The sequence below is a fragment of the Choristoneura fumiferana genome, chromosome 20 (assembly GCF_025370935.1).
Source record: "Choristoneura fumiferana chromosome 20, NRCan_CFum_1, whole genome shotgun sequence".
NCBI lineage: Eukaryota > Metazoa > Arthropoda > Insecta > Lepidoptera > Tortricidae > Choristoneura > Choristoneura fumiferana.
In genome coordinates, this window is record NC_133491.1 from 7,357,312 (window position 1) to 7,378,911 (window position 21,600).

Below are 21,600 nucleotides of genomic sequence, written 5' to 3' on the forward strand. Positions count from 1 at the left end.
GGGTCAATGTTGATGACTATTTGGATGTTTCCAAGTACTTGGTGATCTTGACTGCTACGTACTATATGACGCTGACTGTACGAGGAATGTAGTTTTAAAACTTTTAAAAAGTACTTAGCCTTGTTATCCTGTAGTGTAGATTCTTGTCCGATAATAGTTTGAATCATTATCACCGGCATCAACTCTTAATACAATTAAACACGTAGGCACCCCAAATTCCTAACCCACGACAACTGATAAGGGCTTGATTCATGAAATTAATTCTGTTACTCACTTCCTTTAAGTAGTTGACTCATCTCTCTAACCGACTTTTCAGACATTTACAATAAATGTTGCGACTTGCGTGTTGGGGTTTTTTGTATATATTTACGGGCTTCTTCTCTATTAAAAACACATCAAAATATAGCAGTGTAGTGCCATCCAGCAGGTCGAAGGTACTGGCATTAAGGGAGTGTATGGGGAAGTCATCACTTAAGGTTCTTGAGAACTTAAAGACCACGTTAAGCATGTGTCAGCAAAAAGGCAAAAAACTAGCCTTTCTGTGACAGATTAGTACTTATCGTTTATCATTTCCACATCCGATTGACATTTGCGTCAGGTTTGTGATTGATTTAATAACTAAGTGAGCCAATCGCAGGCAAGGCGAGACCTCAAACGGACCTCTCGATCACCATCTAGCGGTATTTCGCCTAAAGGCATCAGTTAGTTATTGCTTCGAGTTCTCAATCGGACCTATAGACCACCAATACAGCGTAGACAGTCTTATCCATGGAACTCAGCAATGATGATGTGCAAATTGCTGCAGAAATCTGGTCAAAAGTCAACGTACATACTTAACTAGGTAAAGCCTATCCCTTAGGTTGAACCATATGTACCGCTTTAAAGCACATGGCAAACCCAACCTCCTTATGCTAAAATCCTAGTTATACCAATATCCCGTGTGTTACAACCTGTTGCCACGCAAACTAGCCGCACGCGATTTTGTGCGACTTATGGCGTCTAAACACGATGAGGCGGCCGGAGGGATCTGAACAGGCGAATAGTTACCATAGTGGCAAAAATCCTCAAGTTTCGCTATATTTTTAATTTATTAATAAATAGGATTATGATGAGATGTTGTAGTAAACAAATCTATTGAGCCTTGCTTGACTAACTCGTAGTAAACTATACAAGATATAAAAAAAAAACCAGAACATTTCAGCAGATGGTTGGGCTACTTTGACTGAAGACCCACGTAAAATTCTTTTTATCAGAATTTTTGATACAAGATTTAGTCATTCGGATCACAAGAATTTCAGACTTACATAAGTAGGTACACTCAAACTTACTCGTACAGGTATATTCAGTTAAATCAACTCAACCACCACTAGAGGTATTATTTATTTCATCATTGCACTTTGTACAGTCACTTTGTCAGTTAGGTCTTAGGTTTTTCCGAATAGGCGGTATTTTTTTTTTGTCATGGTTGATTAGAGAGAGCACTGGATGTAGATATTTTGACAACCCGATGATATAATCCGGATCAATTTTAAACCACCTTGGATATTTAACCGCTTTTTGGACGGATGCCGAGTCCTTCCGATTCAAATTGTTCCAGCCGCTTCGTTCGTGCATAGTCCATGGCCCGCACATTTGTATTGTACCCTATGACTTGATTCACCAATAAACCCATGATGCTAGGTGGCCACCCGCATTATGCGTCAGCTGATCGAGCAGTTCTCGGCGGGCGACCTGTTCGGCCGCGACAACTACGAGTATTACGCGCGCGTCACCGGCCGCATACTGCGAGTGAAGGACGAGTGGATATGCTCGTTTCGGGACCCGCCGCCTCCGCGGCACCGGATCGACCAGGAGGCCTATGCTAGTGAGATACACTTACTCTTTCCACTCTTGACAAGGTACTTGAAATTATTCATTTCTTTGAGGAGTCGAGTGGAGTGTCAGCTCTAACCAGCATAGTGAACTAGACTAAAGGCCGTATTGTCTACAGCGCGGGCGCTTGCGATCGCATTCCCCGTATCTTTCTACTTTTATCCTGTGTCGTTTGTCAGAAAGAAGAGGTGAAAGCGATGGTGATTTCAAGTATGTTAGACAATAAGGTCTGTGTCTGTTGTATAAGGCTGGAAGAAGCGATACGGCACAGTCTTACTTTGTGATTTTTTTTTCATGTAGATTTTCTGTATCGCTAAGATCGCTAACAATGTGGTGTTCAATGTAGTATTGGTCTGTAACTTGAAAATTCCATTCCTACGAGTATGCTTGCTTTAAATTTACCTTCAATATTGTTTGAGAATTTTGCCACAGTGTAAGCTAACGTTCATAAAATACTATTTAATCTTGTTATCTATATGTATCTACTTGGTTCCTTGAGCTAAAAAAAGGTAAACAGTTACAATCATGTGATGAATAGTATCAACAAACCAAGACGATCTTCTGCATATGCAGTGTTAAGTGGATTGAATAGTAATTTTGGTTTCATTGGTTAATTTAATAGCTACAGTTATCAATTTATATTTTTACAGGACAACTGTCGTTGGAAGCAGAAAAAACCTGGTTGCAGTGCGAGTGTGATCGCTGGGGAAATAAGTTCAATATAGAAGGTAAAATTTCCCATATTTTGAAATATTTTTTAATTGAGTGTTTGTAACTAAATAGTACTTATAAATATGTAGTGCAATAGTCGATAACCCGTGCGTCTTTCGCAGGTCGTCTGAATGAAAACCGTTTAAGTTGTTAAAATAATCAAGTACCATTTTACGTTGTCGATATTTAAATTAATTTGGTGAGTTTGAAAATGTGAATGAGTCAATTGATAACACATTATACTTATTATAGTATGTTCATTAATATTTGTTAAATGGGCAACGGTAATTTGGTAGCACTAGTTTTATATTCGATAGTGTAGTTAACTCACTAAATACGAGGGTACTCACAACACGATTTACTAATTTTGGGATTGTTTTAACTGCCTAACGACTGGCTAGCACGCTCGTCATTTTTGAACTGTGCGTCTTCTTGATTGGAAGAAAACGTGCTTAACAATAAAGCCCTAGGCCACGGATTGGGCGCCCGCGGGCGTGTAACGATTTTTGTTCATTGCGTGGCCAAGGCGCTCACCGCAGAGTGGTTACCTGGCAGCACACGCAATGAATGGCGTCTAGCCTTATTTAGTTGGTGCGAGAAATATTGTGCGAGTCGATGTACATTGCCGTTGATGATCGAATCTTGCACAACATCTCACGATCCGTCTAACTGAAGCTTTAATCTAGTTCTGACAGTTCGAGTCGTGCTGGCCATTCACTTCGTAATAAAACGGTGGTCATTATGAGTCTGTAGTTTTTCATTTAAGTAGGTAGTCCTATGATAGACATAACAAGAAATAAATAAACAACGTACGTGTCATATGTGTGCACCGGGCGTTTTACATACATACATTATGTATTCGCACAATATTTTAATACCAAAGACGTCTTGTAGGTTTTCCTGTAATTTTTAATATAGTATTTGAAAATGTTAGGTAAGTTGTGGAGGGAAAGAAAGTTTTTTTTGTAAAATTTTAATTTGCTATTTCTCAACTAGTCCCCCAGAATTGACATCAAATATCGATAGATGCCGCTGATTTACAGTAAAATTGTTAGTGCGTTTGTCATTTAACCTTTAACTAAAAAAGCACAATAAAATATAATAACATAAGTAATATAAGTATTGTACGGGCTTATTAAAATTTATCTTTCCACTATGGCTATGCAGAAAGCTGAGCAGCATGCAAAGAAAATATTGCCCAATTAGAACGCTTTATTTTCCCATTCTCCGACGGAATGTATCGCGTTTTGTATTTGTTTTGTTTTACGCTATGTGTGACATTGCTCTGCTTTCCGCGTACTTTAGTGAAATATTAGTAAGACAACACTCACAGAAAATTCTTTAGTTTTTCTATGTACAGTACATACAAGGTACCTATCACAAAATGAAACCAGAATACTTTCTCCAATGATTGAACAAGTGCAAATAAACACCTCAGCAATTCAAAACAACGGCTATATGTACTGAAAAATTGGTCAACTTTAAGTAGTGCAAGTGGCGTAAATTATACCATCTGAGGCTCGTGTAAATTCATTGGATGGGGCCTTCCAGTAAAAGTCGTCCCGTACTTAAATTTATTTTCATTTTATTACAATTGATAAGATCAGTTGCATTTTGTCACTGAATTCAATTAAATGCTCTCGAAAAACTTTTGCAAGGGTATTCAGTTTAATATTCCTACCAGACTGACCCTACCACTGGCTAAAATATTTCCGATTCATTTTGTGATGCTTTGTATTCAGTGGCGGCCGAAGACCTAAATTTGACGTGGGTTTGAGGGTTCATCACACAGTAGAAGACGGATTTTTAAATCTGCAAACAAACAATCATTCGAGGCGCGAGCCCCCTTAGACCCACGCACGTCAAGTACCTATACCTAGCGGCGCCTCTGCTAGTATCTTTCTGCTATTTTTGTGTGTTTCGTCTTGTTAACAATTATAAACAGTGACACCGTAAAAGTGACATGACAATCGAAAAAGTTGACTATAACATCGTCAATATAAATCGTCCCCCAGGTTTGTCAAAGTCGGAGGAGTGTCAGTCAATGCCCGCACTGATGGGAGTGGTGGGTGGCGGCGCCGCCGGCAGCGTTCTAGGACTCGGCATCATACCGGAGCACAGTCTGCTAGACTCCTGTACCAGGCTCAGCATATCTCTTGAAGAAAGTGTTTTCAAGGTATGTTTAGCAATTTGAAAATATTCGCTTAAGACGGAGGAAACTTAATTTCCCGAACCGAATAGGTACAAGCTTTTTAAATCTATGCATGCAGTTTTTCTCGTCACTAAAATGGATGACATGGTTCAGAACAAATCTTTGCATGTCTTATAGTTACAGACTCGCCCATACTAACCAATCTAAATGTGCCCCCCTGTGTTCTAAACTGACGCCACATGTTTCAGGTGTCTGTCAGTTCGTCATCCCAGTCTTCACGCAGCAATTCCAGTCCGCACATGACTCTCGAGGAACTCCGAGCTATCAACAAGTACGCGGAAAGCACTAAAAGCCTATCCTATCTTCCCCAGGTATGTACTAAATTTATTCCTTATAGATACCATGATTTAAAATGAAATGAATCTATGTTCAAAGTGTATTGACATGTGAAAATGAACTGCTTATAAAATTTTATGTGATCAAATTTGTCTCCATGTATAAAGATATATGTTTGGATTCTAGCGCTCCCTAAAGGACTCTTTCTTTAAGTGATGGTGAAGAGTTTTCTCTAGTCCACCTGTAGCGCCACTGTCCACCACTCCCGACAATAGTCTATCATTACTTGCTCTGTCTTTCGGGAAACGAACCACCCATATTTATTCATGTAAAGTAAGTCGACAGTAGCTATCATGTAGTTAACAGTTCACTTACGGACAAAAAACAAAGCGTATGCTTCGAGTAGCTTATAAACGTCGCAACGTTATCGTTAATTATTTATGTTCTTGGGTGTTGTTTTGCTCCAAATCGTTGTACAGTTAACCGTTGTTATTTATGTACCACTGTGGAACCTTTTTCCATTGAAACATTGATTCGGCAATAAGATATCCATTGTGATAAACACTTGAAAAATTTAGTGTACATAAATGTTTGCCGAATATGTATGTATGGTTCATTTCCAACCTCTGAAATGCATGATTGATTTTGGTTTTCTATGGAATAGGACAATCTGTGGCTGCTCTTTTAGAACTGTTTTAGTTTGACTGAAACCTTCAGACGAGTTCCAAATATGTTGAACACTACGCTTTATAGTGTGCGCACATGTGTGTGCGTGTGTGTAACACAGCTTAAGCACACACAGAGAGATGTGCGTCAAAACCCGATATTATGTCGGCCGAGAACACCGCTTTTACATGTTCCAAGTGCCCTGAATATTCTATATGGCTGTGTAAAAACTGTCAAATATAGTGTAGGTAGGTTTACCGATAAAATAATTTAGTTTACAATTTCAAATAAGTATTTTTTTAACTATGTATTTGTTATTTTTGGTGTGCAGGATGTCTAACATCATTCATTCCGGTTTTTGTTACTAACGGTAGTTGGATTAGAGATACTAACTGAGCTAACGTTCTTGTTTCATGTTAACAATATTAACAAATACATTTTAAATAGGTAGTTAAATAATAAAAAAAAATTGTTAATTCGAGCCTGATTCATCTGTAAAATTCAAAATTAGCGCCAACGTAATGCCACCACAAATCTATAGTTCCCTTGTTTTATTGAGTTCTGTAAACTAAGTGGGTTCCTAGTGAGAGAAAAACAAACTTTCTTCAATTTGTGTGTAAAATGGTCAGTGTTTCTCTCATCTAGTTTTCTCCTTAGTTCGCCAATCTCATTGATCTAATAATCCTATCACGTAGACAAATATTGTTGTTTGTGACAATTCCTTTGATGTTGAGAAATTACAATAATTGGGATATTCTTTGTAACTCTTCTTCTCTAACCGACACTTCTCTGACGGTTAAAACAAGAAGAATACCTCATTTATACTAATTTCTCACAATTGGACCTTAGTCATCATTTATCAGAATGACCTCTTTCCAAAATATCCTCTTCCCAGAATGCCCTCTTCCCAAAATGGCCTCTTCCCAGAATGGCTACTCCTTAGTTTCCTATCCATGATGCCCGTTTCGTACATTGATCACTTATCAGAATGTTTTCGAAATACTTAATTTGGTTCTGAATTATTAATTTTCGTAATTTAAATGTGAAAAAACAAATCGTCCTTAATGTTGGACTGAATCTCATAATCGAATTCATTCTGGGAAGTGAGGTTCCAGGAAGGAGGTCTGGTCAATACAGTAAACTACGGCTTACATAATGTTTGAAAAGATTAATGGATATAACTATTTATTATATTAAAGCAGAGGTTCCCAAACTTATTTCGTTTAACGCCCACTTTGAAAATCAGTTATTTTGTAGCGCCTCCCATTTTTTTCATCTTAAAAACCTCAATAACATATTAGTTTCGCCTGGAGTTTAATTAAAACTATATTTTTCTGAGCCCCTTACCGCTCCCTCTAGGCCTCCAGCGCCCACAAGTAATATTATCAAAAAGTGTGCATTTTGTAGAAGAAATAAATAAAATTGACATAAACCAGTCTGTAGTTTACCCGATCATAACGTTCGTCTAGAGTTAATCGTATCACCGAATATTATTTTATATAAATTAGCTATTGCCCGCGAACTCAATCTGTGAAGAATTTATTTATTTCTATCTCGCGTTTATACAATTGTCCGTGATAAAGAATATTCCATGTTCTTCCCTGGGACTTAAACTCTCCACACCAAATTTCATTTAAATCGGTTCAGACCTTATTGCATGATTGAGTAACAAATATCTTTACCAACTTTCTCATTTAATATTAGTTCAATCAAAAAAGGAGTTTGCGGTTATATCAGAACCGAGAAATCTAGTTACTTCAGAACTTCTGCATTTAAGAAAATTTCACTGAGATTTGGAAAAATCTATTGTTTGGAAGGAGATACTTAAATTTGAAGAAAAAATACCACCCGTGAGGAAGTTCTTTGTACGAGTACCTAGTAGATTATTGTTTGTAAAAATTGTGTCCATTATTTTTTTCAACATTTTATGTATTTGATGCCGTACCTTGCAAAGCGAATCAAACAGCTCCGCCAATGCCGGACCGGCTCACGATAGTCGCGTTATTAGATCAACGGGCGGATAGGGCATAAAGGCTATAGTTAGGTGTAGCCTAGAGTCCGGTTGGTATGAGGTGGCTTGGCCGGTAGGTGCACGAGCGGCAGCGCGCGCGGATGCGCACGCGCTCCGAGTGGTTCCTCCAGCCAGCCGCGGCGCTGGACGGCCGCGCGCGCGCCGGTACGACCTCCCGCCGCCCGCGCCCCGCGGCGCCCCCGCACGCCCCCGCCCCCCGTCGCTGCGGGGAGCGCCAAGAAAGCACGGCCCTATACGTGCTTGTTGCCTGCCTAGAGTTTTTGTTTTGACGCGCACCGGTACTGTGAATCTGTGTTCGTAAGCTTCGCTGGCGGTGTGGACTAACGGCGGGGTTGCGTTCTTGTTCTTCGAATTGGAGTTTTTTAAGGGACGTTCGTTGTTTATTCGATGATGTGCAGTGGCATGCATTGTGTCCATTTATCATTCAATCGTAGCGTTACTGACGTTTGATTATTTGAAAATTGAGGGTTTAAAAGTAATAAAACTGTTGACTGGTTTACCTGGTTTGTACTTAAGTGCCAAAATGAAACTCATGCTTTTGACTAACATCAACCCAAATTAATTCTCGATAAAATGTAGCAAGGTACAGTCAAACAGCGAAATCCAACGAAGAAGAAGAACGTCTACCCATACTCCACGGTATGTCACGGGCTCGCTTTACTCGCCTCTGGCTTGCGTCCATTTGTTTTTGTTACACTTGCACGTCACATTTACATCAGCATGTATTTCTTTGTCCACGATTGTTCTATATAGTTACATGTGCATTTGTTGTTCGTATTGTGTTGGTGTTACAAATTGTAGATGTGTACTAATTACTAATAAAGTAGTTTTAAGATTTTGTTGTTGTGTATAGTGTTTCTTCGATGAAGCTTTTTAATTGATTACTTAATTTTACATTGATAGGAGTTGAAATGTCATCTTTGTTTGCACGCGTAAGTGTGAAAATTGCAGCAAATTGCAGTTGAAATGCGTGCAGCTAAAATAAAAAAAAAAATGTAAATGTTACACACATTCAAAGCATGTAATGCTACTTGAAACAGCTCGTTCGATTGGGTAATTTCCTGGGTATTTTTTTATTCAGACCAACAGTTTAATCATCCATCAGAAAATATTGGAAACGCATTTTCTTTTGTCAATTAACCAAAAAAAGACAGTGATGAGGCGCGTCAAAGTTCTGGAATGGGGGGGCCTCCCGTAACGCCGTGATAAAGTGTCGCACGTCGTGACGATACGCGGAACTTTAACTGGCTATAATTTTATCTTCATCACTTTTTATTTAATTGACAAAAAGAAAAATTCGTGTTCAATTTTTTTTTGAAAATGTAATTGAGGGACTAGATTGTATTTTTTTAAATCAAATTGTATGTCTCGCTTTTACGCATCTTTCGGTGTTATGATATGTCTTAAGATATAGGTGAAAATAAATATCAGGAATGTATAAATAATGTTACATTATTCATGCCTTTTGGTTTCGAGATGCTTTGTATGGATGTTGTATGAGCACAACACGTCATAAGCCACTGTCATTCAGAATAGTCATTGCATTGTTACCAGCCGGTCTTGTCAGAGCCAATAGCTTATGCTTGGCTGTACATAGCGTGTGGGCCGTAGGTATGTTGAAGAGTACTAATAAGACAGTAAACAATCAGTACTTAGTATTACAATCTGAGGAAACGGACGAAGTGTTTACGACTTTTTTTTTAAACCAGTATCTACAATTAGCTGGTTTGCAACAGAACTTGAGAACAGTAGCTTTTTTTATTAAACAATATTGCACATGTTTGGACCTTTTAATGTTTAAGCCAGAATTGAAGTGACTATTAACAATCGTGAACCCATGGAATACATTTAACTACACCAACAAGTGCTAGTTTCTTTAATATCACGAGTGTATGAAATAAATTCAATGCCTTGTTCGGCGTCATAAATCAAATCTTGGTCAGTCGTCTTGAGTGTTTTTAAACCATGATTAAGTCTAGCATTTATAATCTGGCTTAGACTAAAAGGCCGGGATAGATTCACGTGAAACCTGCGTAGCTGTATCTGTCTCTTTTACATAAACTAATGTAAAATTTTCTTCACGACATGGCTATATTAATAACATTGACACCAAGAAAAAATATTCAATACTTCAGTAATACATTCAAATAATAGCGATTCGACGCCTACTGCGGATTCACGTTAATTTAACCAACTCAGTGCCTAAGTGGAAGTTTTTGACACAATTCTACTATGGGCAAGTTGCCAGCGCCTCTAGCGGCCATCTAGCGGTAACGGCTACAAACTGTTCACGTATGTGACACTTTAATGCGAACGCGTTTGTTGTGACACAAACTGACACTGGGGCTCTATGAACCATGAATGAATGGTCTTCTCTTCTGTGTAATACCCGCCTATGTACAGTCAGCAGCAGAAGTGGATGAGCGGTTCAAGCGGTGTGGTGCTCAAAATGATCTAGACATGACTTAATGAAGTACCATCTTCCAAATATGTGATCTACCACCCTTAAGTTGATAATCGTTTGCATGTTACAAAACAATAATGCCAATAGACGTGTCTGTCAACTTGAAAGTTCGACTTTAGCGACATATTCATTTGATATGAACTTGTTTAAAAATTGATAGACCACTTATTTGGCTGATGGTAACATATATTATAAAGTACGTTGGCAGTAAACTCGTGTGTAAATCATTTTGAGCACCAAAACCACTCATCCACTTCTGTTGCTAACTTTATCTACTGTTAAGTTTCCATTTAATCTAACAATGGTTATTTACTTGCGATTGGATTGAGAATGACGCGATTATCAGAAGAGAGTACTAGCGCCTCTGGTACACTGTTAATCGCTGTTAAAAATTGATGCTTTAAATATACGCGGTAAACTTTACATTTATATAAATACCTATCACATCATTAGACGGCAACACGGGAAGCGGACGAGATCTTGGACTAGTAAGTTTTATTACTATAAAATCGTTAAAAAAAGTTACACACTCAAGTGTGCTTCCACTTTGGGGCTAGTTTGATGTTGTGAACCTATATAGTGGAAGCATGGACTCCTGAATAAAGCTTCATGAACCCACATTGGAGGCACCTGGACAGGGAAAGTGTTAAGATAATATGAAATTATGTACTTATAAAATTTTCATATTTAATTATTCGCCCGTTTCCCGAATTGCTTAGTAAAAAGCCTTTTAAGGCTCAGGTAGACGACCTGCTTATATGCATACGTCACTAAGGACTAAGGAGTGCTGTAAATAAGTACCTAAAGCGTCGACAGTCCTAGTCAATTGTATGGGTCATCCGTATGCCGGCGGTAGAGATCTACCTGGGTCTAGAAGTGGCCTTGACGACTAGCACGCTTGACGTGTTCTCGCTTGTCGCTAAAAAGTGCTTTGTCGCACTTGTGATTGGGGCCACATTTAGATACTAGAGTCATCGTGAACACTAACTAGCTGGAAATACGGCCGAAAGTCGCCAGTATGATAAGGCCTTTAGCGTCAAAGCAAAGACACACAAGGCCGGGTTTTCACAACATGAGTACAATCATCTGAGTAGCTACAAATTGCTGGGCTACCGAAGAATCATAACGTGCTGGGTTACCTATATAAACCCCGCAATGTACCTATTGTATTCAAGAGTGAATCTGGGGGGGGGGGGGGCTGGGTCTAGAACAAGGTAAAAATGGATTATTTGTGAAAAAATAAATAGAATTTGAATGTGAGCCCCCCCCCCCCTGGCTATAAAGCTAGATCCGCCCATGTGGCTTATCGGATGATTTCACTCGCGTTGTGTAAACCCAGGTTTAGATATCCTCGTTACCATAGTAAGAGTGTTAATAAACCGTGGTTATGTTTAGGCGGCGAACGTCGCAGCTCGCGGCGGCGGTCCCGGCGCGCTCGTCTGTGCGCGGGCGGCGCCGCGTGCCGTGCGCTCCCGCACTCCGACACTGAGATCCCGATCGCTATCCAGCCTCGTAAAGTGACCGCCTGACGCTCCCTCGAGATCGACTGGCCCTTAAACTACGATAGCTTCTAACCGTTTAAAAAGCCAGACGAATCTGCCTTACGATTTTACACCGCCTCACACTCCTAGGTAATTTATTTATAGAGTGATCGCCCGATTCTTCCACTGAACTACGATAACTTCTACCGATTGACCGACACGTTCGCAGTCCCTAAAAACGTTTGGAGTACTGACAGTCCTCAGGTATTTGATAGCAGAACAACTTGCTCTTATTGCTATTAATAATGTAATTTCTGTCGCATGGTACCCAAATAATATGTATCTACTTATACTGCCGGACTTGGAATGTATTAAAAGCCGGAACATTTTAGCAGTTCTGTATATGCCGCCTCATTAATTTTATAGTGATCTAGCCACTTGGGCGAAGCGCGAAAAAAATACTCTGGCTTTCAATTTTATAAAGTGACCCCTTACGTACGGTAGCTATTCCCCTCGATCTAAAATCCCGAATAAAAATTCTGGCCATTCTACAATTTGTACTAAGAAAGCTGTCCTTTATAACCTATTTTATTTGAAATTCTGGCCATGCATTGCATAGTTGCCATTTTTTTCACCGTTGCAATATCAGAAAAAAAAGTCTGATTGTCACATTGACTTGTAAATAAAGATAGTCTTTCATGTTTGAAGTCGCACAACTGGCATGAAACCTTAGTGTGGTAAAGGAACCACTTGGTCCACTATATACTAAACATGAAAAAGATAACCTACTCTTCATTATAATCTTGGAAGTCTCTTTTACTTATACCTTTTTGTATTAGTACAAGATTTTACTATCATATTGACCATCACATTTATGATAGTTTGTTAGCGTGTTAGAATTTTATTTAGTTCAAATCTTGTTATGTTTAAAAAGTTAAGTTCGTTGAAATTTTACGGGATGAGGAATTCGCAAGTTCAAATCGAGGCTACGAATTTAATAGTAATTCCACTAAGCATCACAATAAAAAATATTTAGAGATATTTTATCTTTTATACTTTTCTTAATATTGTGTGGAAATATAAATGTGTGAAATATAACCTAAATTACTGCGTCCCTATTTAAGGAAGTAAATAACAAGATACTTTAAATTGCTACATGTATTTAATATTTTAATTTTTAAAAGCATTACTTTGCTAGCAATCTTAAACATTCCTGTAAATATATAACCGTAGCTAGCTAAAATTATAGATCTTAGTTCCTTAATTTTTTTAAGTGTGGTAGACAAATAGCATTTCGTGACCGAACTCTTATTGCCATTGCCACCATCATTTGTCCTACCTGGCACGATTACATAACCTAACTGAGCCATTTAAATTCTATTAAACGCGTTGGTATTTATTCGATAAATCGTCACTAAGGGATTATTTGTCTCAATTAATGTCGAGTTCAGCAGTTGTCGTTTAGTCGCATAGTTCGGTCACGTTTATTTCGAATTGTTTCCGAAACTTTGGCCTTTTGACTGCAGAGTTGATAGATTTCATTTTAGGGATAAAAAAGTACTAATTTATAGTATTCGCCAAAATTATAAGCCAGAAGACTGACCTTATTTTAGTAATAACTTTGGTACCTACTTTTACAAAATTATACCACTTCACTTTTTAAAACTTCATTACCGATTCAGGGATTGAACAACGTTTATATTATCTATTATTGAATAGTACAAATTCTGTTTGTAATACTAAATTAAACGAAGTGGTTCTATAATAAATTCTTCATTGTAATATGAGGTGCTAGGACGATTGTGAAATGATTCGCCGTTGTAAATTAAATTATTACCTATAGCTTCTGATGCGGTTTTGTAAGTCTTTGTTAGATAAACTTAGGTTACTTTAAAAATGGCAAGTTAACATAGAAGTGTTATTTAATCATACTCGATCCACTTATTTGAAGTATTAAATGATTACGATATTATTGTTATGCACATTGGTTCGCACATGATTTGATAGGTGTAACTTTTGTATCTCTCAATATGTTTGAAAGACTGTCTAGGTTAATTGATTAATTCAATGCAAGTCAAAAAAGACATGTAATCCTCTACTTTAATGTTATAAATGTGAAAGTTTGTAATTTTGTTTCCAATTAATTGACGTGTAAACATTGCACGCACGGTTTAGGACGAAAATTTTCAGATAAATTAAGAGTCCCTATCGCACACGTTTAATCTGGAAAATTCACAGTTTCCGCGGAAAATTGATAAACATGTCTTAGGTCATTCTTGCCTGCCTGGGTTGACATGTCCCGTTTAATAGTTCATTCATGATGAGTACTCGCATGTTATTGAAGTATCTAAGTGCGGGTTTACTCCTTATTACTACGAATTTTACGCAGACCAAGTCGCGGGTGAAAACTTGTTCTTTTATATTTTTGACAACTTCGAATAGGATCTGATTGCTTCAATATAGTTTTAGTTATTACGATGAAATTTCATGTTCATTTCTGTTTCGAAGCGATTTTTATTGCTGATTTATCGCCTATTTTTATATCATCGGCAATAAAAAAAAAATGTCTTACTAATTTTAGCTTTAGGACCTAAACTATATCCCGTGGCCATATATTGTATTCAAAGCCCGTGAGGGTCGGTAGTGGTGTTCCATAAGAATATGTGTTTAGTCTGCAGGGTTCGTTAGCCTACATGTAATAAAGTATATAAAGAACGGGCTTGCAATTCATGGATTTGCACGTCCATGTTCCTGTGTTCATTGACTAGCTATAGGGAGTACGAAAATTGTAGCTTATTGTCGGAGTTTGTAGGATTTTAAAAGGAATTGAATACGATTTAAGTTTGACAGCGTGTTAACAGTTCATCCGCTCAAATAGTTTACATGGATAGCCGACAAAAAACTGCATCAGTCGAGCTACCGTAAGATCTTAGTGACAGACAGCAATTATGGTGATTTTCCACTGGCGAGGCGAGACGAGAATTGAAATTTGTATGCATTCTCGCGCGCCTGCCGCGAGCCGCCGCCATACAAATTTCAATTCTCGTCTCGCCTCGCCGGTGGAAAATCACCTTTAGACATTTGAACGAACGAACTGTACGCTTTTTATGCGTGTTCCGTCTGGCTTAAATTGTATTATACTTGCTGTTTTTGCTGTCACAACCAAACTCATAAGTTAATAGCAATGAATCTTTTTTTTATATAAATTAACCACTAATAATTAAAATTCAATGCGTCCTATTTTTTTTAGATAGAATTATATTTCTCATAACATTAGCTAATATTTAACTATTTTGTACAATAAAATATAAGTTGCTCTAAAAATTTAGATAGATTATTTTTGTTTTTATAAGACTGTTTATGTTATTACTATATAATTTATTAATGACACTCGAATACTTTGAATGTCTTATCATTCCACCGATTTGAAGTATTTCCAACAATACCAGTTGCATTTGAGTATTATTATCTTTTCTCATAAAACGTTATACGAGATCTCAGAGCTTTAACAAAATTATCGCATTTCTGTATAATAATTTGATTGTGAAAAATTCACGCAAATTGTTATAAGTACCTACCTCTTATTTGACATTATAAAAATTGTTTCCTACTGAATTAAATTGGCATTAACTGATACTAATTCCTTATAGATTTAAATATGGTATCTGCTTATTAATTTAAGTTGTTATTGTCACATTATTTGCACATTTTTTACACAAATTATAAAGAAATTACACGAGAATAAAAATAATGAATCATACGATAATTCCTTTAATTGTTTTTCCTTTTGTACAATAAACATTATAAACAAACAAACGATTCTTAACCTGAAGTTAATTATAAATTGCATTTTTCATATGTTAAAATTGTTTGACTTTCAAAAGTTTGACGCTAAAAGTTGTCTGCCGATAAACGTAAAACTTACGAATATGTATGTATGTAACTTGATGAGTGGCCGAGGATCATGCTCAGTGGCGTGCAATTGGAGATGGCTATGTCCAGCAGTGGACTAAGATAGGCCGACGATGATGATGATGTGTTTTCATTTTCACTGCGTTTACATATATATGCAAGTTTCTAAGGCCTACGCTAGCTGGCGCGGGCGCACGCCTGCGGATGCGGGTACAGGTAAAATCTGTCACGCGTGCAGTTACCGCTGCTCATACTATTTTTCAATAGCTGGCGTAGGTCTCAAGTTGACTTTGGTGTGTGGGTTGTCAGTTTAGATTAGAGGTATTTTAAAAAAAAGATAAAGAACGGCTATTGGCTATTTTATTTTCATTTTACAACTGAATTACTTAATGTTACCATAAAATTAAATTCAATACTAAGAGACATCTTTGACGACGACTCCTTTCACAAAGACTTGAACAATGTTTCTGTCATCACCCAAGTAGATGAACCGCTGCAGGAGACTATTGATATAATCTTCATCGTTCTTTTCTACACTGTAGTGGTACTGGTCGATTTGGCCGCCGGCAGCGTACACGTCTATGAGGAGTGCGTCTAACTCCTTGCCGACTTTGAAGTTGCCGATTTTCTGCTCCAGATTCAAAGCTGCGAAAATAATGTTAAATAAGTTTTTGGTAAAAAAATCATTTTTAATACGAGCTTTTTTTGCTGACTGTACTTTTTGTTAACTTTACTTGCATTGTCTGTCACCCAAACTTCATTTGCATACCGAATTTCAAGTCGATGTCATTAAATGCCGTTGAGGAATTCCGAGTTGCAGTAACGATCCTGGCCGGACTTCTAGGATGTCACTACCAGATTATTGTATTGTCACGCAATTTACATAAGTATGCCAAATTTCAAGACAATCCGACTACTAGAAGTGGGTCAAATTTAACTTGCAAGATTTGACCCGCACATAATTTATATAGAAACATACTAACATTAAAAATACATTGATAGTTAAGTAAAACCTTTTAAAAAATTAACTGTTAAAAAAAAGAAAATTGAAAAAATATATATTTTTTTTAATAAATTTATTTACAATTTTTGTTTTTCACAATTTTTTTTTTTATTTAATACTAAGTACTTGTTTTTATTGAGGTAGTGAAATAAAGGTACGTTATCTGAGACTGGTCTGAAATTTTTTAAACAACACCTGTTCCCTATTTCACGAAGCTACAAGTTACAACTTACAAGCGGCAGTCCTTGTTTAACAGTATGCGTTGAAAAGAGATTACCGCTTGTAAATTGTAACTTGTAGCTTCGTGAAATGGGGCCCTGGTATAATCACGATGCTCCCTATCCCGCCGTATGAGATAAGCATTATCACATCACCCCAACTTATATACGTCCCACTGCTGAGCACAGGCCTCCTTTCAGAACGAGAGGGCTTGGGCCATAGTTCCCACGCGGGCCAGTGCGGATTGGGAACTTTACACACACTGATTCTCAGGTTAGTGCAGGTTTCCTCGCGATGTTTTCCTTCACCGTAAAGCTCGCCGGACGCTTACCTATATTCCGATTTCATTTTACCTTTAGCGCCTCCCATGGTGGCTAAATAGAACGCCTCTAGCCAGCTGATCGCGCCGTCGCCTCCGCTCTGCAAGTCCAAATGCGTCGACACGTCCATACTCCTGCGCATCGCATCCAGTATTGATGCGCTGTCGCCACCCGATACATCTAGAACATGCCCGATTACAAGCTTTTTTAACTTGCTTTATGTTTGTATGTATGTGCGAGTCAAATCTTGCAAGTTGAATTTGACCCACTTCCAATGGTCGGATTGACTTGAAATTTGGCATACTTATGTAAACCTGGTGGAAATACAATCATCTAATAGTGACATCCCGGTAGCTCAGCCAGGATCGTCTCCGCAGGACGGAACTCCTCAACGGTTAATGACATCGACTAGAAATTTGGTACGGAAGTCGGAAATGTACAATCAACAAAAAGTACAGTCAGCAAAAAAGCTTGTTTTCAAAATGACAATTTTAACTAAAACTTTTACAATAGGTACACTGGCGTATGATTGACACCTATCTCACCTGGTGGAATGTGCAGATGAGAGCATTTTATTTTATTGTTTTTTTTTTCAATATCCCTATTCTGAGCGGAAAAAAATCTGGCCTCAAATGTATGCAGTAGGTAATAGGTAATTTTGTGCGTAGGTGGGCCAAATTGCCGCCGAGTGTATGATGACCCCAAAGAGATGAGTCCTAGAAGAAGATTAGCGCCGTTCGCAAGACCAGCAGATCGCTGATTTGCGACCATTTCATCGCATCGCATTATTTCAATTTTATTTATGTTCGCGTAGTATCAAAGTCCCCACACCGTTACGTGTATTGCAGTATATGTCGTAAAGGTATTCATAGGGACAAGAATGGAGCAAAAAATATATTATTGAAATATGAATTCAAGTTGCAGAGTACTCTTTCGTGTACTGGTACTGACATGGATTGTACATAAGGTCCATTGTCGTAGCTCTTTTCATACTCGACTGGGCTGGGTTGGAAAGGGTTAACATATTACAACATATTACCTGTCCCTAAACCCACACATAGGTTATGATCGAGATATTTCCTGACAGGGCATAGTCCAGAGCGTAGGCGCGTGTTAGAGGCAGGGCAGTGCGCGATTGAGACTCCCTTGGCTGCCAGCAATGCAATCTCCTCGGTTGATAGATGTATGGCGTGGGCCATTATGCACTGGAAGAGATTATAAGTAGGTATGGTTAAGGACTTTAATTCATAAGCCACCATGGAACCTTTTCAAAGGAAAAGTTATTACGATTTTCCTTGTTAATAAATGCGATGTCACTATGACGTTTACTGTGAAATGGTTCTATGGTGGCTCATGAATTAAAGTCCCTGACCGTACATTGAAATTGTAATTTTAAAATAATTTTCCATGATTTTTCTTTTTATTGTTGTTATTTAATTGTATTTCAATTACTATTACCTACCAATATATTATTTTATATGTATACATTTGAGGATCATTTTGTGAATTTCTTATTTATAATACAAAGTGAAAATTACTAAATCCAAACTAGCCAGCATGCAAATATTTGACAAAGATCAATGATCAAGTGTTTGTGTAGATTAGGTTTAGGTATGTATGTAAGTACCTACTTTCTTAGATTCTCACCTTATTACTTAGAATTTCACTTTTATCATACACATCTCCATAGCTGGTGCAAGATGGGTTTATTTGCAAGACATACTCTATTTCTTTCAAGTTTTCCGATATATGACTCTAAAAAAAAGGTTATCATTATATTACTTAACTATACTTTTTTAATTTCAATTAATTATGGCTGGAAAGGGTTATGAAACCAACCTGTACTCCACAACCATATTTCTTTGAAATGCTTGCCAAGCCAGTCATCAAGTCTTTATCACAGCTCAATGCAAATCTTGGGGTTACAATAGGCTGCACTAAGTCATTCTGTAAAATTATGTAATTTTTTTAATTTAAAGTTCACGTTAATGTATGTTAGAACATATAACAATTAAATAAATTAAATGAACTATGTTTCAACTGAACAGGAAATTGTCCAAGATTATTTCTCACCTAAGAGTAAGATAATAGTTTACTAAATAAATATAAAACAATACCATTAAATATATCAACAAAAGTTTTTGTTCATGAATTTCTTAATTATTTTAAAAAATAAACAAACCTCTTAATTATAATTTGACATCTTCATTATCTAAGGTAACTCTCCCTTCATGTTGCATAGTGTGCCCTGCCCTCTGTGCTATTATATTATTATGTGCTACTATATTATTATTACTGACCTTAAATCCCAAAACCTTTTGGACAAAACTCTCCACTTGAGCCAATTCAGTTGCAGTTTCATTGTAATATCCTGTATCATTCTTGATGTTCATGCTCACTTTTCCTACTAGCGCCCTCTGTCCATGTTTGATGGCACTTTTTGCCAGAGCCAGGGTACTATCCACATGTAGGGATCCGAAGTAGCAAGCTGTTGTAGTTCCATTTTTAAGAAGTCTTTGCTTGAAGTATTATAAAGATAGATAGACGCTTTATTTAAATAATAAAATAAACACATTCAAAGCTTGGTTCAATTTACAATATTTCACAAAAAAGGGAAAAAAATTGAAATAAAAAAATGCACATTTTAGCTTTTCCCCAAATAAAGAGCCATGTGTGAATGTAATTAACAAGATATGCCTACTTAATGTGCCGCCCCTGCTGCCCCCCACTTTGCTATGCCACTACTGGCATATACCTACCGATTTAAATTTTGAAGTTAGTCTTTATAGATTGTAGAAATTTGATTAGATTAATATTATAAACATTCTTTCTAAATAAATAACCATTCAGAGGGGAATAAATACTTAACCTATGTACTAAAATACCTAAAAAAATAGTAAAAAATAATAATAATGAGAAATTATTGTTATACTAGTCCACAGATAATCAATATTAGGTATTATTATTTGTCTGCCAGTCCTGCAGTCAGTGATGTAACTCTTCATAGGTAAGTACTAAATTTACTTAATTTTACATAATTTTCTCTTTGATATACTATATTCTAAACTTACCACAACCTTGTCATACACTTTAGCTGCAAATTCTGTATCTTTATACTGACTTTCTAATGGGAATGTATATTTGTCCAACCACTCAAGCAATGGTAGATCCAGACCAACACCAATATTCGGAAACTGTGGTGCGTGAGTGTGACAGTCCACAAACCCTGGCACAAGCAGCTGTTCTGACTTCAGAATGATGACCTGATGATCCTTGAAAGCTCCAGACTTGGATAAAGTATTGTATTCTTCTTTTGAACCAATTTTGGTTATCTAGAGACAATATATATTTTTTAATGTTTCATCTATTCTAAGTTAATATACTCAATTTGGCCCACTCTCCATAGAAAATAACCTATTTTTGCATACATTTGAGGGCCAGATTTTTTGCCGCTCAGTATTGCCTAGGAGTGGGACACAAATATAGGCTAAGAAATATGTAAAATAAATAGGTATGCCTATGCCTATTGTTTGGTTTCTTTAGGGAATTAATCCAATTAACATGGGTACCTAGCAAGACTTGTCTAGACTCCAACTTAACTGTAAGATAAACTCAATAGTTCTGATACTTACTAAGTTGCGACAATGACTAACTCGTCTTAACCACGAGTTTTTAAATCACGTTAAAAAAAAAAAAAAACATATAATTTAATTAATTACCTTTCCAAATTCCGTACATAAGTAGCCAGCGTATGACAAAACTTTTGGTGAACTTGAAGAAATTATAGCGCCAACGAATACTTTTTTGATTTCTGACATTTTATTAAACTGAGTCGTGTGTCTTGTAAGTGAACTAGTTAAAACAATACATACCTACAAACGAATCAATCAACCTTACCCACAAGACAGTTGCTAAACTCTGCCCTTGGCTTGGTGATAAAACTTGTTATATGTTATGATTATGAATGATAACTTTATCGTCGCGGGCGATGCGCATGCGATGTCAATGAATGACACTTCCGATACAGTTGCCATGCTAAGAAAAAAATCTTTGCTTAAAAAAGTGAACGGGAAAAGTTATGTTATTTCTCTTGAAGTGTACGAAAAAATCCTTAGATAGAATACCATAAACTGGGGTTATATTGTTCAATTTAATAATTTAAACTTATTTATCTCTTTTAGGCCACAGAATAACTAACAGTACTACCGTACAGAAGGGACTCTCTCGAAACGGTTTGGCGCCAAGAGCATAGGGTTACCACTCGCCGATAAATAAAGATAACAGTGGGTATTAATATGAATTCAATTAACTACCTTTAATAAATAAGTAAATATACTTTAACATACATGACAGACAACAAAACATGACAATAATAACCTACTTATCTATACTACCTTTGCCTACTATACAGATTATACTTTTTTATTTTATA

At 37.1% G+C, this 21,600-nt stretch overlaps 2 protein-coding genes across 6 annotated transcripts in view; one reads left to right on the forward strand and one right to left on the reverse strand.

The window, feature by feature from the left end:
* Positions 1–15,910, forward strand: part of RhoGAP71E (Rho GTPase activating protein at 71E) — a 30,746-nt gene extending 14,836 nt beyond the window's left edge. For 2 of the 5 annotated variants that reach the window (XM_074103434.1, XM_074103435.1), the window contains 6 exons: positions 1,681–1,864; positions 2,523–2,600; positions 4,599–4,759; positions 4,984–5,106; positions 7,826–8,047; positions 11,629–11,715. In XM_074103434.1, coding sequence (XP_073959535.1) covers positions 1,681–1,864; positions 2,523–2,600; positions 4,599–4,759; positions 4,984–5,106; positions 7,826–8,038 — 759 coding nt within the window. In that variant the 3' untranslated portion in view covers positions 8,039–8,047; positions 11,629–11,715. The other 3 variants (XM_074103438.1, XM_074103436.1, XM_074103437.1) reach the window with 3 other exon arrangements.
* A 59-nt stretch (positions 15,911–15,969) lies between these two features.
* DhpD (guanine deaminase) lies at positions 15,970–21,186 on the reverse strand. The gene is made up of 8 exons (XM_074103439.1): positions 20,888–21,186; positions 20,240–20,500; positions 19,469–19,687; positions 19,008–19,115; positions 18,816–18,923; positions 18,208–18,373; positions 17,202–17,348; positions 15,970–16,271 (listed from the first exon to the last, which is right to left on the reverse strand). Exons 1-8 carry the CDS (start codon positions 20,984–20,986, stop codon positions 16,042–16,044), a joined length of 1,338 nt encoding a protein of 445 aa, XP_073959540.1. The 5' UTR covers positions 20,987–21,186; the 3' UTR covers positions 15,970–16,041.
* Between the last annotated feature and the right edge of the window lie 414 nt (positions 21,187–21,600).

What these genes read in the sequence shown, in the direction of transcription:
- DhpD (XM_074103439.1), bottom strand. Translation starts at nt 20,986, where the DNA reads ATGTCAGAAATCAAAAAAGTATTCGTTGGCGCTATAATTTCTTCAAGT. An exon ending in TATGTACGGAATTTGGAAAG is followed by an intron (nt 20,501 to 20,887) that starts GTAATTAATTAA and finishes TATTGTCTCTAG; the next exon opens with ATAACCAAAATTGGTTCAAA. An exon ending in CACCATGGGAGGCGCTAAAG is followed by an intron (nt 16,272 to 17,201) that starts GTAAAATGAAAT and finishes TTATTTTCGCAG; the next exon opens with CTTTGAATCTGGAGCAGAAA.